The 19,190-nt window shown below is 45.4% G+C and overlaps 1 protein-coding gene across 1 annotated transcript; it reads right to left on the minus strand.

The window, feature by feature from the left end:
• Positions 1 to 2,287: 2,287 nt before the first annotated feature.
• Positions 2,288 to 8,316, minus strand: LOC110494346 (G protein-coupled receptor 61). The gene is made up of 2 exons (XM_021569318.3): positions 7,929 to 8,316; positions 2,288 to 6,044 (listed from the first exon to the last, which is right to left on the minus strand). Exon 2 carries the CDS (start codon positions 5,837 to 5,839, stop codon positions 4,451 to 4,453), a length of 1,389 nt encoding a protein of 462 aa, XP_021424993.2. The 5' UTR covers positions 5,840 to 6,044; positions 7,929 to 8,316; the 3' UTR covers positions 2,288 to 4,450.
• Between the last annotated feature and the right edge of the window lie 10,874 nt (positions 8,317 to 19,190).

A 19,190-nucleotide genomic window follows, 5' to 3' on the forward strand; every position in this document is an offset into this window, starting at 1 on the left:
GTCCTAAAACGGAACCTTGAGGAACACCGAAATATACAGTTGATTTGTCAGAGGACAAGCCATTCACAGAGACAAACTGATATCTTTCCGACAGCCACTTTTAGTGAGTTTGGTACACATCCGGTGGATAGAGAACCATTTATTATGTTCAACATTTGAGGGCCAAGCACAGGAAGCAGCTCTTTCAGTAGTTTAGTTGGAATAGGGTCCAGTATGCAGCTTGAAGGTTTAGAGGCCATGATTATTTTCATCATTGTGTCAAGGGATATAGTACTAAAACACTTGAGTGTCTCTCTTGATCCTAGGTCCTGGCAGAGTTGTGCAGACTCAGGACAGCTGAGCTTTGAAGGAATACGCAGATTTAAAGAGGAGTCCGTAATTTGCTTTCTAATAATCATGATCTTTTCCTCAAAGAAGTTCATTAATTTCTTACTGCTGAAGTGAAAGCCATCCTCACTTGGGGAATGCTGCTTTTTAGTTAGCTTTGCGACAGTATCAAAAATAAATGTAGGATTGTTCTTATTTTCCTCAATTAAGTTGGAAAAATAGGATGATCGAGCAGCAGTAAGGGCTCTTCGATACTGCACGGTACTGTCTTTCCAAGCTAGTCGGAAGACTTCCAGTTTGGTGTGGCGCCATTTCCATTCCAATTCTATGTAATCTTATCATTGATGACAATGTCTCAGATGACAACCGAACTGACATCATATTCATTAAGTACCACCGCATATGTTCAGTTGGTCAGATTACCAGAAAATAATTCATTGTTAACCAAGGGTTTTGCAAATGTAACATCAGTAGGTTAGAGAGAGGAAAAAGGGGGGAAGAGGTATTTATGACTGTCATAACCCTTTCCCCAGGCCAACGTCATGACATAAGTGTATGTAAACTTCCGACTTCAACTGTTCTACAATATTCTATAGTAAGTAGTATAGTATACTACAGTTTACTATAGAATTCTGTAGTAAACTGTAGCATTTTTTCATGTGGGTAGCTGGACTCGTTTACTATTTTTTGAACATCCATTATGCTTATTACTGTGCGTACAGTGCAAACAACTAATGACAATTGTAACCAACAGAACCTGAATGTGCTTTCATGTAGAACTCTAGCCATTGGTGGTTGTGAAAAGATCAGGTCTTGTGAACGATTCCAACAGGAGAAGCTCCTCCCACCACCCCCACTACTGAGAAATGTCAGTGGTTATATGTTGCCATGGGAATGGCAGAGCCTGGAGAAGCTGGGGGTGGGTTGACTGAGGCCCTTTCCTGAGGATGAGGTGTGATGCGAGGCCTTTCAACATAAATGTAGTATGTTCACACAGCAGCAAGACAGTGGTAAAAAAAACTACAGGGCATCTCATGCATAGTATTACACTTCTTCAATAGAATCAGATTTATCCATTGAAGTTCACTCTACTCTTTATTTGATGCGTTCACTCTAGTGTTAATTGCAACTAAAGAATAATATATTCTTTCCTACACTGTAAATTGTGTTACTGCTGATTATTTCAACAGTATCTATTTGTCCTATGCTGGTAAACCCTGTCCTCCACACTGTCTATCCATCACTCTCAAAATATAATGAGTGAAATGTGAACGTATCCATCGTGCCCTTTGTGACTTTTTTCTGTTTTCTTTTACCTGAAGGTCAGATTACTGGCTTTGAAGTTGAAATGTTGCCCCGAGGTTAGAGTATTTTAACTGCATATCTCCCCCTCTTTCAATGGTATATCAAAGCATTGAGGGGCACCTACCATATACAGTATAGAAAAAGATGAGCGAGTGGGTGGAACAGAGCGATTCAAGTATCCCTCCACCCAGCAGCTTGTTAAGAACTACATTCCTGGGCCCACTTTAAGTCTGAACTCAGCCCCTTAGTGACCTCTCTGAGGTTAGGAGTTACCATAAAGTAAATCCCGATACTGCAGGTGACTCCCAAATGACAGAGATGGCTAATATACAATTCACACTGACCCAAGTAGTCTCAACAGCAACCTTGATCAATGTTTAGACCAGTGCCCGGGAACTTGGAGAACGAACAGAGATGGGATGGTATTTAAAAAGCTTCCTGGCCTTGGAGGGGCAGATTGTTGTGAGCTCTTCTATGTATCACACCACTCTCACTTGTGCACAGGTCTGTTAAATCCTCTAAAATTACAATCATCTTCATCTTGTCTTTCATCCAGCATTTCGTCACATAGATCTATGATTCCTAACAAGCTAATGGAAATAGAGATGAGGTTAACAGTAGACCTGCTCACATTCAAACATAAAGTCCAAAATAGAAAGATGTCATACATTTATTTCTTAAAACAATCTATAAATGAGTCAGAAGCCAGAAAGAAAATGTTTAATTTTGTACTCTTGCGTTAACCGTCTATGGTTTCACAGGGCTGAGGATACCTCAAAGTGTCCAGTACTGTTCTGGGCAACTCAAACAACTCTAAATTCCCTCACAATGTGACACCAGAGAGAGCAGACGTAAAGCAGGCGTCATATCAAGCCTCTCAGACAAAGCCTTGTCCAGCTGCAGAAGGAAAGCAACCCAGGGAGCATAGAGTAAAAAATATGTGGCATGACTTACACCATATCTTTTCTATCGGTACATTGCGTGCTGACCTTCAAATGAAATCAATCTTGTATCTGAGGTAGAGAACCCTGAGGAGCAGGACTGTTGAATATAATTAGGTTTATTATATTCTCCAACCTGTTGCTCCACAGCTAATCAACACACACTGAAAAGACAGTTACTGTATACCATTTGAAAACACCATTGTCTTTTGTTAATTAATCACAAAAGACACAGTAATCAATAATACCTAATAATAATAAATAATTTGCAATAATTAAATGCTTAAGTTGAACTCACTATTAGTTTTTTTAATCAAACATAAAACACAGCTACATTTGTAGAACGACATCTGTCAAAATCTTAATTGTATAGAAATGTAATGTAGTGCATCAGTTAACAAAAATACTCCTGCCTTAACTGAACGTCTGCCAATGTACTGAACACCTTCCCATGTCAATTTGAGGGGTACTGTACTATCTAAATGGTAGATAGATGATACATAGATGTAATTTTCTGACAGACCAGAAGTAGTTTAGGAGGAGTTAAGAAAAGATTGCCTACATCCTCACTGTGGTCACAACAAACCTGGTCTGCTTATGGGAAAACACAGATGATGTGTTAAGGAAAAGCACCAGAGAGGGGGTGTATCTGCTCAGAGGTTTACCTATCAACAACAGGTGGCTGATCCATGGTACTTCTTACTTCATACCCTACCTGCATCCTCTTCAGAACCCGGGCACAATTACGGTACAGTAGCTCTGTCATCATCTCTAAAAGGCACAACTTATCTTTATCGTAGAGACATGGTGACCACTCACTCACTGTCTACTATACATCCGTGTCATGATATTTTACAGAGGTAAAGGGATCAGGAAAACTTCCTATTTTCAAACATGACTTCCTGCACTCCAACATTGGTGTCTTTGTTCTGCAGCTTACATAAATAAGCTGTCATAAATCAGTTCCTCAAAAAGTAATTGATCTGCCAGTATTAAATATTAGATACATTTTTTGTGGATGTCTTCTGAAAGTCATAGATCCTGATATGGTTTAAGGTATGCTAATAGAAGGAAAGTCATCTATAGCCTCTTTGCTCAAGGGCTTGTTTGGTTTGAAATCCAAAAGGAAATTCTCAGAAGAGATAATGGTCACACTTTATTTGGATAGCCTGGTCATACTATCAACAAACTATCTGTTGATAAGCAACTGCTTGCTAAGGATACGGTTAGGGTTAGGTGTAGAATAAGGGTTAAGGTTAGGCTAAGGGTTAAGTTTAGGGTTAGGATAAGAGTTAAGATTAGTAGATAGCTACTTTAAATGTTACTGATCGTCTGTATATAGTCTGTAGAGCTACAAATGGACTATCCAAATAAAGTGTTACCGAGATATCTGTATTAATAACATACTGGCCCTATCAATGCGTTGTGGGAAAAAAAAAATATGTAAAGAATTACATCTTTAAAACTCATTCTAACAAACAACACCAATATCGGCATCACTGGCAATTTTAGCCTGTTCCCTGCAGCTACAGTTGTGCCATTTTGTCTTTCTCCCAAAAATGCCACGACCCTTTCCCAGCAAGTGATTCCAATGGGAACATTACTCAAAGAAGATCAATTCCATAGCATTACAGCATTTACAGAATGGAAAGTGAAGCTGCAAAAAGTGATCCAGGACAATACAGACTCCACAAAACTCTCAGTCAATTTCCCATTGCACAACTTTTGAGTTTTAAGAATAATATAATCAAAAAGAAAATATCAAAACATTGTATAGTAATACTCTCTGACGTAAACCAGAGTGTGGTTATGTTACTGTGGTAATTGTTATCCAAGTAACTTTTTGTGTTGGTTTTTACATCAAATAAATACAAAACCTAACTGTCTGATAGGATATGGTTGTTTTTAATCTGGTGATGCTCAAGGAATTCTGAGGTCTCCTCTGCAATCTGTCCTGGGATGCGGAAGTCGATGGGAATGGGTTGAGGGGGCTGGGCCAGGGGGCGGCAGGCCTCTCCCTTGGGGCTGGAGGTGCTGTGGGAGTCCTGGGGATCTAGGTTGCAGCCAGTGCCCTGGAGGAACTGCAGGAAATTCTCCTCTATGGATCCCTCACGGCTGGGCAGTCGGTCCTCCTCTTCTGTCGCCCGGCGAAACAGGCAAGGCACATGCTTGCCAAGCTCCTCGCGGATCTGCCGGTTCAGACAACCGTAGAAGAAAGGGTTGGAGGTGAAGCAGAAGTAGCCGATCCACGTGACGACCTCCTCCAGGGGGGCCAGCGTGGCTGGAGGGCTAGAGGCCAGAGCTGAGTACAGATGGAAGGAGAAGTAGGGCAACCAGCAGCACAGGAACTGTCCTCCCACTGCTGCTAAAACTGCTGCCGCCTTTCCCCCTCCGAATGTGCGGTGAGGGGTGTCGCGCCCCACCCCTGTCCCCGTGCCCGTTCCTGAGCTGGTCACCATGGTGGAGCGGCTGCTGAGCGACTCAGAGCGCCGGCGGCGGGGCGTGTCCATCCAGGTGGGCAGAGGCCCATGATGCATTGCCGCAACCCGCGCCACCTTGAACATACTGCAGTACACCACCAGGATGACCAGCAGCGGGCACAGAAAGTACACTAACGTGAACAGGACCATGAAGGCCATGCGGTTCGACCCACCCCCCGTCCAGTGCAAGGAGCAGCGCCTGTGACTCTGAGCTGGGGGTGAGGGGACACCCTCACCCCCTCCCCCAACTCCAACACCCTCCAGAAAAGGAGTCCTCCCGCCCTGTAAGGCCCAGGCCAGCAGCGGCAGGGCTGACATGGCCAGGGCTTTGACCCATATCCCCACCAAGACTGAGGCCACCAGGCCCAGGGTCATCTTCACCTCGTAGCGCATGGGGTGGATGATGTAGTAGTAGCGCTCCACGTTGATGGCTGAGATGGAGAGGATGGCGGCGGTGACCAGGCACACACTGAGGAAGAGGTAGCTCCGGCACAGGGCTTCGCCAAAGAAGGCCCTGCCTGAGAGCATGCCCAGGGGCATCAGCACCAGGGCTGCCAGCAGGTCCACCAGGCACAGGTGGAAGACAAAGGCAAACTTACGGAGCTGTGGGGCCTTGGCGATGACAGCCATTACGGCCCCGTTGCCCACCACGGCCAGCAGGTCCATGAGCAGCATGGCGAGCAGTGCTAGTGACTGGGACAAAGCCCCGCTCTCAGGTGACTCAGAGGCTGAGGTGTTGGGCATGGGCTGTGAGAAGGGGAGGGAGGAGTTCCACAACGGCTCCATCGGATGGCGGGACAAGGTAGACAGAGGGTGTCAATCACAGGCCCATCACCCATCCTTCACAGCCAGGGAGCAGGGCCAGGAACCAGAGGCCCAGTCTGGGAGGAGGTCAGATAGCAGCAGCTCTGTAAAAGGGGCCTGTTAGCCTGGGTCATCCTGGGAATGCTCAACCTCCCTTAATAACCTCCTCAGAAATGCAGGCCTTCTCCTAGGAACAGAGAAGTAGGATGAAGGACATTAGCTACTGCAATTCACAATGGCTGACACAGGACAATAGAACAATGTAACTGTTTTTCTGCAGATGGACGTGGTTTTATGAGATAATCCTAACACAAACTCTGTCAGAGCTCTATGGCAACCAGTATTATTTTAAGATTAATTCATTAGGGTGACAGTTTGTCAAATTCTTATCAACTCATATCTGTGGGAAACTAATCCAAAGGCAATACATTAATCCAAAACCAGTGTTTGAAGGGACTAATTCCTAATGAATTCCTGATGAAAGGAGAGGACATTTTGCAATGTGTTTTCAACATGTTGAAGACAATCTCTGTGTATTGTGTAAATTGAACCACTATGCAACATTTTGAGATTGAATAAGAGAGTAAACCACACCCATGGCTTTATGGCTCCTGTTTAGTGTCAAGCCACAATGTCCCTGTAGTGTTTTATAAACACTATTTTCCCCAAATAAACCTCCCAGTGGGAGTTCCAATCGATTTATACAGCAACATATGATGGTGCATTAGAGTCTTCCATTGTCAGAAAAGTGCACTATTTTTATTTGATTAATGCCCCAGGCCTGCCCCGGTTGAACCGGGTTAGCGTTGATTGCATTCGTTTTGGAACCGGGCTGCCTCCTGGGCTTGAGTCAGCTGCCCCGTGTGGGCCGACGGCGAAGTTGGCTCAAAACAAAAGTGATGTAGGCCTAGGTTAAGCATGTGGAGTAATTAATAGGATTCTGTGTTTTCACATGCAAGGGTGATTGCTTTGATAATAAAGCTTTATCAGCTTTCCCAATGAAAATTTGTTTGAATTTTAAAACATATATTTAATTGAAAATGTTTCTGAATGATGCAGCGTGCTGCCTGCCTTGTTGACAACATAACAGAGCAGCACAGATTACTGTTAGATTTGAGAAGGGCATTCCACCCTCACCGCTTTAGCCCGTTCACATCATGGGCCATAGCCCGGTGCACTTAATTGAAGTCCCTCATTGTGCAATCACCCCACTTTGACTGTTGAGTGACAGACTCAACTCAAGCACACCTGTCAACTTTGGCCACACCCACAGCCCTCAGCTATGAAACCTGCTACTAAAACCGACCAATACACTTTGATTTGATTCATGAATTTAATATTCTTGTTATTCTGGTTGTCTTCTAAGTTTGTGGTTACGCTGAGTTGTAGCCTAATAATTCTGATTGTGTCCATTTAGCATCTCATCTCATCTCATCTCATCTCATCTTCTTCCTCCTCCTCTTTATCCCTTTCCTTCCCATCCTCCTCATCCCCCACTCCAATACAATGATAATTGCTTTTCTTCCGTATTCTGGGGCTCTTTTTTCTTAACAATATCACATACAGTTTAGGCCTAGGTCTGGTCTTGATATGTGCTAGCAGACCTACAGCACATGTCAAGACCAGACCTACAGCACATATCAAGACCAGACCTACAGCACATATCAAGACCAGACATAGGCCTAAACTGTATGTGATATTGTTGAGAAAAAAGAGTCCCAGAGTATGGAAGAAAAGCAATTATCATTGTATCAGAGTGGGGGATGAGGAGGATGGGAAGGACGAGGATGAAGAGGAGGAGGAAGAAGAGGGGAAAGGGCAGGAATACATAGGATTGAGTGTCATTCTAAAGGCACCCTTTTCCAGTGCTGTGTACAACACATCTATTACATTCCCAGTCTAAAGGGACCAACCCATGCCCAACATTACAACACCATGTTACAGTATCAAGACTGGATCACATAATATATTCTACATTCAAGGAGGACTAGAGGAGGAAGATAGAACTACAAATAAAGAGAGAGAGGGACGGAGAGAGAGACAGAGAGAGAGACAGAAACCCACAGTGTACCTGGATCAGCAGGTTTTGTGATGATGTAGCCTGCTGTCTGTTCTGCTCTGCTCTTTAAGGATATTAAGCTGGTTGGTTAGCTCCCAGTGCTGGGATGCAGGATAGACATCAGTCAGCCGCATGCGTTGTGTATGGTGCTGACTGCTGCTATGGCACTCCCCTTCTTTATCAGACTGCTATTCTTCTCCTCCTCTGCCTTTGCCTTGTCTTTCGGTTATTTTCCGGATGAGGGTAGCTGTGTTGACAGTGATAGATTTAAGGGGATGAGAGAGAGAAAAAAAGAAAAGGAGCAAATGTTGTCTCCCTCTACTTGCTAATGTAAACCGCACACTCACACACATAAACTCACTCTCTCCCTCTCTCTTGCACACTCACACACAGTGACTGCAGAGAAGGAGAGGGAGGCAGAGGCACAGGCATAGGACCAGAGCCACTCTCTCTGCTGGGTCTTAGTGCCCCTGAAGTTTGGCTATCATTTTTTTTTATTTTGCATACAGAGGGTTAAATGTTAAATTAATGGAGATAAATAGAGGAAAACAGAATGGCTTATTTAGATGTTGGGTTTTTGTTTTGTTTCTCAGGACAAAATAAAAAATAAAAAAATGTTCATAAACGCTCCATTATACAAAGAACTTAGCCCAGAGTCTTTGCCCTCTTGACCTCCAGGTGACCTTTTGCTGTGTCACCTCTCTCATGGTTTGTCAATGCCATTCAAACACACCTCTATGGCACATACCCACATGCCCCATAAACATTTACTCAACCTGTCTTGTGAATAAATGTTTCGATAATTACAGAGGGAAAAGGAATCAGTGTGAAGATCACCATAAAGTGGAACCTGGTACCCCCCCCAAGTCTGTACATTTAGCCACTGGTGGTTTGAAATGGTAGATATGGCTAATATATACGATTCACACTGACCCAAGTAGTCTCGACAACAACCTTGATTAATATTTTGACCAGTGCCCAGGGACTTGGAGAACGAACAGTGATAGGATGGTATTTAATAAGCTTCCTGGCCTTGGAGGGGCAGATTGTTGCAAACTCTTCTGAGTATAACACCACTCTCACTTGTGCACAGGTTTCTGTCTGTTAAATCCTCAAATTACAGTTGTCTTCGCCTTGTCTGTCATCCAGCATTTCTTCACATTTGAGCAAATCTACGCTTTCTTACAAGCTAATGGAAGTAGAGATGAGCCATCACAAATAACTTTCCTAATGGAGAGAGCAAGGTTAACAGGAGGCCAGCACACAAGAACATATACATGTATTTGTTAAACCAATCAATAAACAAGTCAGAAGCCAGAAAGGAAATAAATAAGTTAAATGTTGTACTGCATCTACCAATAACAATCTCTGATTCCTCTCACATGATGGTTTCAACTGAGACAAAGAGGCATTAATTAGCTCAGGTCCTCAGTTAAGGCATCAGCACCCATTCCACCCAGACCATCATACTGGGATAACACAGCAGCATTAGTGTCATGTATTGTCATGTTGTGTCTTGTTTCTGTCCTTTCCCTTCACCCTGTCTCCCTCTGCTGGTCGTTATTAGGTTACCTTTTCTCCCCCTCTTTCCCCCAGCTGTTCCTTGTCTCCTCCTAACTACCTTGTCACCCCTTTTCCCACCTGTTCCCTTTTTCCCTCTGATTAGTCCTCTATATCTCTCTCTGTTTTTGCTCCTGTCTTTGTCGGATTCTTGTTTGTGTTATTCATGCCTGAACCAGACTATCGTCATGTTTGCTGCAACCTTGTCCTGTCCTGTCGGAATCTGCCGGTCCATCTGAGCCTACCTATGTTTTGTCATTAAAGAAGCTCTGTTTACGTTAATTCGCTTTTGGGTCCTCATTCACGCACCATAACAGAAGAATCCGACCAAGAATGGACCCAGCGACTTCGGATCCTCTCCACTCAGCCGTCGAGATCCAGGGAGCGATGCTAGGCAGACACGAGCAGGAATTGTCTGCTGCTCGACATGCCGTTGAGACCCTGGCCACCCAAGTCTCCAACCTCACAGAACAGGTTCACCATCTCCGCCTCGATCCACCGGCCACTTCCAGGGCTTTCGAATCTCCGGAGCCCAGAATCAATAACCCGCCGTGTTACTCTGGGGAGCCCACTGAATGCCGCTCGTTCCTCACCCAGTGTGATATTGTGTTTTCTCTCCAGCCCAACACTTACTCCAGGAGCACTGCTCGTGTCGCCTACGTCATATCTCTCCTTACTGGACGGGCTCGTGAGTGGGGCACGGCAATCTGGGAGGCAAGGGCTGAGTGTACTAACCAGTATCAGGACTTTAAGGAGGAGATGATACGGGTTTTTGATCGATCTGTTTTTGGGGAGGAGGCTTCCAGGGCCCTGTCTTCCCTATGTCAAGGTAATCGATCCATAACAGACTACTCTATTGAGTTTCGCACTCTTGCTGCCTCCAGTGGCTGGAACGAGCCGGCTTTGCTCGCTCGTTTTCTGGAGGGTCTCCGCGCAGAGGTAAAGGATGAGATTCTCTCCCGGGAGGTTCCTTCCAGCGTGGATTCCTTGATTGAACTCGCTATTCGCATTGAGCGACGGGTTGATCTTCGTCACCGAGCTCGTGGAAAGGAGCTCGCGTTCTCCGTTGCCCCCCTCTCCGCATCACTACCGTCTTCCTCTGCCGGCTCGGGTGCTGAGCCTATGCAGCTGGGAGGTATCCGCATCTCGACTAAGGAGAGGGAACGGAGAATCACCAACCGCCTCTGTCTCTATTGCGGTTCTGCTGGTCATTTTGTCACTTCATGTCCAGTAAAAGCCAGAGCTCATCAGTAAGCGGAGGGCTACTGGTGAGCGCTACTACTCCTGTCTCTCCTTCAAGATCCTGCACTACCTTGTCGGTCCATCTACGCTGGACCGGTTCGTCAGCTTCCTGCAGTGCCTTAATAGACTCTGGGGCGGAGGGCTGTTTTATGGACGAGACCTGGGCTCGGGAACATGACATTCCTCTCAGACAGTTAAGGGAGTCCACGGCCTTGTTCGCCCTGGATGGTAGTCCTCTCCCCAGGATTCAGCGTGAGACGCTACCTTTAACCCTCACTGTTTCTGGTAATCATAGCGAAACCATTTCTTTTTTAATTTTTCGTTCACCTTTTACACCTGTTGTTTTGGGCCATCCCTGGCTAGTTTGTCATAATCCTTCCATTAATTGGTCTAGTAATTCTATCCTCTCCTGGAACGTCTCTTGTCATGTGAAATGTTTAATGTCTGCTATCCCTCCTGTTTCCTCTGTCTCTCCTTCACAGGAGGAGCCTGGTGATTTGACAGGGGTGCCGGAGGAATATCACGATCTGCGCACGGTGTTCAGTCGGTCCAGGGCCACCTCTCTTCCTCCACACCGGTCGTATGATTGTAGTATTGATCTCCTTCCGGGAACCACTCCCCCCCGGGGTAGACTATACTCTCTGTCGGCTCCCGAACGTAAGGCTCTCGAAGATTATTTGTCTGTAGCTCTTGCCGCCGGTACCATAGTCCCCTCCTCCTCTCCCGCCGGAGCGGGGTTTTTTTTTGTTAAGAAGAAGGACGGGTCCCTGCGCCCCTGCATAGATTATCGAGGGCTGAATGACATAACAGTGAAGAATCGTTATCCGCTTCCTCTTATGTCTTCAGCCTTCGAGATCCTGCAGGGAGCCAGGTTTTTCACTAAGTTGGACCTTCGTAACGCTTACCATCTCGTGCGCATCAGGGAGGGGGACGAGTGGAAGACGGCGTTTAACACTCCGTTAGGGCACTTTGAATACCGGGTTCTTCCTTTCGGCCTCGCTAACGCTCCAGCTGTCTTTCAGGCATTAGTCAATGATGTCCTGAGAGACATGCTGAACATCTTTGTTTTCGTTTACCTTGACGATATCCTGATTTTTTCACCATCACTCCAGATTCATGTTCAGCACGTTCGACGTGTCCTCCAGCGCCTTTTAGAGAATTGTCTTTTTGTGAAGGCTGAGAAGTGCTCTTTTCATGCCTCCTCCGTCACTTTTCTCGGTTCTGTTATTTCCGCTGAAGGCATTAAGATGGATCCCGCTAAGGTCCAAGCTGTCATTGATTGGCCCGTCCCTAAGTCACGCGTCGAGCTGCAGCGCTTTCTCGGCTTCGCGAACTTCTATCGTCGTTTCATCCGTAATTTCGGTCAGGTGGCAGCTCCTCTCACAGCCCTTACTTCTGTCAAGACGTGCTTTAAGTGGTCCGTTTCCGCCCAGGGAGCTTTTGATCTCCTCAAGAATCGTTTTACATCCGCACCTATCCTTGTTACACCTGACGTCACTAGACAGTTCGTTGTCGAGGTTGACGCGTCAGAGGTGGGCGTGGGAGCCATTCTTTCTCAGCGCTCCCTCTCTGACGACAAGGTCCACCCTTGCGCGTATTTTTCTCATCGCCTGTCGCCGTCGGAACGTAACTATGATGTGGGAAACCGCGAACTGCTCGCCATCCGCTTAGCCCTAGGCGAATGGCGACAGTGGTTGGAGGGGGCGACCGTTCCTTTTGTCGTTTGGACTGACCATAGGAACCTTGAGTACATCCGTTCTGCCAAACGACTTAATGCGCGTCAGGCGCGCTGGGCGCTGTTTTTCGCTCGTTTCGAGTTCGTGATTTCTTATCGTCCGGGCTCTAAGAACACCAAGCCTGATGCTTTATCTCGTCTCTTCAGTTCTTCAGTAGCCTCCACTGACCCCGAGGGGATTCTCCCTGAGGGGCGTGTTGTCGGGTTGACTGTCTGGGGAATTGAGAGGCAGGTAAAGCAAGCACTCACTCAAACTCCGTCGCCGCGCGCTTGTCCTAGGAACCTTCTTTTCGTTCCCGTTCCTACTCGTCTGGCCGTTCTTCAGTGGGCTCACTCTGCCAAGTTAGCCGGCCACCCTGGCGTTCGGGGTACGCTTGCTTCCATTCGCCAGCGTTTTTGGTGGCCCACCCGGGAGCATGACACGCGTCGCTTCGTGGCTGCTTGTTCGGTCTGCGCGCAGACTAAGTCCGGTAACTCCCCTCCTGCCGGCCGTCTCAGGCCGCTTCCCATTCCCTCTCGACCGTGGTCTCACATCGCCTTAGATTTTGTCACCGGACTGCCTTCGTCAGCGGGGAAGACTGTTATTCTTACGGTTGTCGACAGGTTCTCTAAGGCGGCTCATTTTATTCCCCTTGCTAAGCTTCCTTCTGCTAAAGAGACGGCACAAATCATCATCGAGAATGTTTTCAGAATTCATGGCCTTCCGTCAGACGTCGTTTCGGACAGAGGTCCGCAATTCACGTCTCAATTTTGGAGGGAGTTTTGCCGTTTGATTGGGGCTTCCGTCAGTCTCTCTTCCGGCTTTCACCCCCAGTCTAACGGTCAAGCAGAACGGGCCAATCAGACTATTGGTCGCATCTTACGCAGTCTTTCTTTTCGCAACCCTGCGTCTTGGTCAGAACAGCTCCCCTGGGCAGAATACACCCACAACTCGCTTCCTTCGTCTGCGACCGGGCTATCTCCTTTTCAGAGTAGCCTCGGGTACCAGCCTCCGCTGTTCTCATCTCAGTTCGCCGAGTCCAGCGTCCCCTCCGCTCAGGCTTTTGTCCAACGTTGCGAGCGCACCTGGAAGAGGGTCAGGTCTGCACTTTGCCGTTATAGGGCGCAGACTGTGAGAGCTGCTAATAAGCGTAGAACTAAGAGTCCTAGATATTGTCGCGGTCAGAGAGTTTGGCTCTCCACTCAGAACCTTCCCCTTAAGACAGCTTCTCGCAAGTTGACCCCGCGGTTCATTGGTCCGTTCCGTATTTCTCGGATCATTAATCCTGTCGCAGTGCGACTTCTTCTTCCGCGATATCTTCGTCGCGTCCACCCGGTCTTCCATGTCTCCTGTATCAAGCCCGTTCTTCGCGCCCCCGCTCGTCTTCCCCCCCCCCTCCCCATCCTTGTCGAGGGCGCACCCATCTACAGGGTCCGTAGGATTTTGGACATGCGTCCTCGGGGCCGTGGTCATCAGTACCTAGTAGATTGGGAGGGGTACGGTCCTGAGGAGAGGAGTTGGGTTCCCTCTCGGGACGTGCTGGACCGTGCGCTGATCGAGGATTTCCTCCGTTGCCGCCAGGTTTCCTCCTCGAGTGCGCCAGGAGGCGCTCGGTGAGTGGGGGGGTACTGTCATGTATTGTCATGTTGTGTCTTGTTTCTGTCCTTTCCCTTCACCCTGTCTCCCTCTGCTGGTCGTTATTAGGTTACCCTTTCTCCCCCTCTTTCCCCCAGCTGTTCCTTGTATCCTCCTAACTACCTCGTCACCCCTTTTCCCACCTGTTCCCTTTTTCCCTCTGATTAGTCCTCTATATCTCTCTCTGTTTTTGCTCCTGTCTTTGTCGGATTCTTGTTTGTGTTATTCATGCCTGAACCAGACTATCGTCATGTTTGCTGCAACCTTGTCCTGTCCTGTCGGAATCTGCCGGTCCATCTGAGCCTACCTATGTTTTGTCATTAAAGAAGCTCTGTTTACGTTAATTCGCTTTTGGGTCCTCATTCACGCACCATAACAATTAGTCTTAAGTTGCCACGGTGATCTTCGCTGAAATGAGGAAGACAGTGGCTGATGGACGTTTTCATAAACACTCCCTCTCATTGCACTGCCAGATCATCTCCACTCCACTGTCTATGGGAGACAATGAAATGGAGACCCTGCCAGGCAATATTTCTCAATGCTATGAGTCTACAGCTGCTGCTGGGTTCTAAGTGCTTTTCATTTGCGTTTAAAGGATGCAGATGGTCATTCATGCACATTAGCATTTATATAATTCGCACCCCAGTTTTCAACTCCCCTAAATTTGAATTTGTTCTCTGACTGGTACAATCATGGCACTGATGACACCAGTCTATTGCTAGCAAAGGTCGGATCATATTGAAATCAATTGATATTACTTTTACATTTCATATAATGCTCAGCCTTGTATCCTCTGATGACAACAGAATGGAAATGCATCATAATGTTCTGCATTGTCATAATAACCCGATGCTAACATAATTATGTGATCTAATCATCTGATGATGGTTGCACCCGTCTCTCTTCCTGTTGAACGACTTTCATCATGTCATCACTCTAAACACAAAACAAGCAAGGCTGGACCAGAGCACAGATACAGACACTGTGTCCTCTCACCACACCAACAGCACTATGCTGCAGAGATACGGTTTCACAGTAGTGACACAGGCTTTATGGCCATTTCTAATACTGTTGGAAGAGAAGATGGAGAGAGATATAAAAAATAAGGCTGTTCTAGAAAGGTGTGTGAGGAAGATGAAGTATGTGATTGTGTGTGTCTTTGCGTGTGTGCATGCGTGTACATGCACATGAGTGTGTACATTTGTACATGCGCGTGTGTGTGTGTGTGTGTCAGGTGTTGACTCATGACAGAAATAGCAGATTCTTGCTCGCCTGGCAGCACCAATCACTGCCACTGCAAATACAATGGTTTCCATGACAACCTTGAAAATAGACTTCACATTCCCAGTCAGAAATAGCTAAGGCCAGCGTGCTAACCCCACTGCCCCCACAGACAATAATAAACAGCCATAAATACGCACACACAAATATCAACTGCGTTCATAAATACAATCTTGCAATTACTTATACCAAAACACAATTACTTATACCAAAACACAATTACTTATACCAAAACACAATTACTTATACCAAAACACAATTACTTATACCAAAACACAATTACTTGCACAAACAAAAAAACACATTCAAACATGAATGTAACACACAGGGAGGGCTACTCATGCATGCAAAAAACGTGAACCAGCTTCTTGTTCACGCAAGCATATATATATACTACCATTCAAAAGTTTGGGGTCACTTAGAAATGTCCTTGTTTTTGAAAGAAAAGCTTTTTCTGTTGGTCCATTTAAAATAACAGGCCAGCATCCTGGAGTCGCCTCTTCACTGTTGACGTTGAGACTGGTGTTTTGCGGGTACTATTTAATGAAGCTGCCAGTTGAGGACTTGTGAGGCGTCTGTTCTCAAACTAGACACTCTAATGTACTTGTCCTCTTGCTCAGTTGTGCACCAGGGCCTCACACTCCTCTTTCTATTCTGGTTAGAGCCAGTTTGCGCTGTTCTGTGAAGGGAGTACAGCGCGTTGTACGAGATCTTCAGTTTCTTGGCAATTTCTCGCATGCAATAGCCTTCATTTCTCCGAACAAGAATAGACTGACGAGTTTTAGAAGAAAGTTATATGTTTCTGGCCATTTGGAGCCTGTAATCGAACCCACAAATGCTGATGCTCCAGATGCTCAACTAGTCTAAAGGCCAGTTTTATTTCTCATTTAATCAGAACAGTTGTCAGCTGTGCTATTAAAATTGTAAAAGGATTTTCTAATGATCAATTAGCTAATCCAAGTTAATAATTTTAAAAGGCTAACACAACGTGCCATTGGAACACAGGCGATATGGTTGCTGATAATGGGCCTCTGTACGCCTATGTAGATATTCCATTAAAAAACAGTAATTTCCAGCTACAATAGTAATTTACAAAATTAACAATGTCTACACTGTATTTCTGATCAATTTGATGTTATTTTAATGGACAAAACATTTGCTTTTCTTTCAAAAACAAGGACATTTCTAAGTGTCCCCAAACTTTTGAACGGTAGTGTGTACAGTACCAGTCAAAAGTTTGGACAAGTTTGGTTTTTCTTTATTTTTTACTATTTTCTACATTGTAGAATAATAGAGAAGACATCAAAACTATGAAATGACACATGGAGTCATGTAGTAACCAAAAAAGTGTTAAACAAATCTAAATATATTTGAGGTTCTTCAAAGTAGCCACCCTTTGCCTTGATGACAGCTTTGCACACTCTTGGAATTCTCTCAACCAGCTTCAACTGGAATGCTTTTCCAACAGTCTTGAAGGTGTTCCCACATGTTCTGAGCACTTGTTGGCTGCTTTTCCTTCACTCTGCGGTCCAACTCATCCCAAACCATCTCATTTGGGTAGAGTTCAGGTTATTGTGGAGGCCAGGTCATCTGATGCAGCACTCCATCACTCTCCTTCTTGGTCAAAAAGCCCTTACACACCCTGGAGGTCTGTTGGATCATTGTCTTGTTGAAAAACAAATGATAGTCCCACGAAGTGCAAACCAGATGGGATGGGGTATCGCTGCAGAATGCTGTGGTAGCCATGCTAGTTAAGTGTGCTGTCATGACGTGGCCCTTTCTGGGTATAGATCGTGGCATCCACCTCTCTCTCTCCTACACCCAGGTTCTGTTATCTCAGGTCGTAAATTCCGGGCAGAGACTCTCTCCCTCTGGCCATACAGAAAGAGAGACACTTAGAGAGAACAAAGGATTTCACATGGCGAACTCCTAAATCCCCAAAACATAAATTTGATACAAAAGGTTCACTTGTGAGAAGGTGAGATTTGTTCGTGGACACTTAAGGGATGGGTATGACGAGTGGGTTTCATTTTGTGACCTCAGAGAGAACAGGAAACACACACAAACTATATCTCTGAATATGTACATTTCTCAATTATGGGCTTTGCATCGAATTCTTGTATAAAATGAATGAGTAAAGATGAAACTATTTGTGAAATGATGTAAGGTGATGTTAAACCCTTAATGAAAGAGAATTGTATTCCCTTTAAAGTTTAACTAAGTCATGGGCCTGCCCCTGTGAGCACAGACATGATCTTTACGAATAAAAGCCCCTCCTGAGGAAATCCTCTTCAGACCACACGTTCCTCGATGGACACCGAAGGGGCACAGGTTGAGTTTGCACCACAAAAACCTCAGTATAAGCTAAGGTTGTAATGGTTGTTGAATTCCTAACCATACCATGTGGAGCATTGGCTACACGGCTGGAAATGGTTAAACTCAGACTATCGATACCTACAGAATAAGAGCAAATCTTAGATACGAATCACTAGTCTACGGCTAGAAATGATGTCAACCTGGCATGCGAAGACCGACAACCACCGAAACATTTATTTTATGAGAACATTTCGGAATGGTACTCTGAAGTATCCATTCTAGCCACAAAATAATTTGATCTTCAGGGAAGCAGAGAGAGAGACTATGATGAACTGACTCTCCAACAGAAGGACTGATGATTCCAACAAAGATCACGACAACACACTGGGCGTAAATATATATTGATTGCAATTATTCCCGAATGAGTGAGCGTTCATGTGCAAAGGATTAGCATTTCAATTAATATAATTATCAACTATGTAGTGACTCCTTTCGTCTTTCCCACCCTTCTCAGTCCCCATCCACTTCCCTTTGCTCACCAAGCTGTCATGTCGGGTTAGCCCACTAGGGAACCTCCCCTATCATTTCCTTGTAACCATATCTACTGTTGTTTGTTCATGCATTACTGTGATTATTGATTTAGTTAATAATTTATTTACTAAGACAATTCGGCAATTTGGCATTATGGATGATTCATAGTAAAGGCTGGGTTCGTGCAGATAACCAACCATTTGTGACATTTGGAATAGCAGTCTTCACTTTAATGATGCCAAAAACAACATATTATGACGCCCAATGCGAGGAATCTAAGATAGAATTGGACTTTGCTTTTGAATTATATATATATATCAATTGTGCAAAAATAATTGTACAAACAGACTGCATTGTATACAGATATTGGTTGTGTGTGTTTCCATTTGAGTAATGTGTCGTTAGCGTCAGAGCAATGAGTTGTAAATTCCAGATTTAGTCCATTAGGCCAAACGGTACTATTTCTGTCGGTCAATATACATTTCTAGAGCAAGGGCATAGAGCCAATAATTTTAGAAATTAAAGAGATCTCTTCGGTGACCGAGCCAAAGTTCTGTGTGCCTACCACACTAAGCCAGTGTGCGTAGGCCACAGGAGTATCTGTATTTATGCACCGTGTCGCTCCGGTCAACATAATGCTAGCAAAGTATGCCGAATGGGTTAATGTGAGACATCACTGGTAAAACCCTCCTTTCCATGGTGAAGGGGACCCTATTTTGTGCTTGGAAGTGAGATTCCTGTACAAAGTAGGATTAGCTTAGCACTAGATGCTACAGCTAACAATGGGAAAACTGCATTTTTCTTTTTCCTGTGTTACGTTGAAATTCCTCCGGCTTGCGCGACGGATGTCCTGCCCTTTGCACTTCCATTTGATTTCAGCTTTCTGCTATCAGTGACCCCTCGTGGTGAAGAATCGCCAGTACGTTTCCTGAAAAAAAAGAATTAGGTGACACACAAATGTGGATCACGTTTAACAAGGTTTATTTAGGATATC

The sequence above is a fragment of the Oncorhynchus mykiss genome, chromosome 17 (assembly GCF_057628025.1).
Source record: "Oncorhynchus mykiss isolate SJ-2025 chromosome 17, ASM5762802v1, whole genome shotgun sequence".
In the NCBI taxonomy this organism is placed as follows: Eukaryota; Metazoa; Chordata; class Actinopteri; order Salmoniformes; family Salmonidae; genus Oncorhynchus; species Oncorhynchus mykiss.

Coding starts and splice junctions, on each gene's coding strand:
- LOC110494346 (XM_021569318.3), bottom strand. CDS start 5,839: ATGGAGCCGTTGTGGAACTCCTCCCTCCCCTTCTCACAGCCCATGCCC.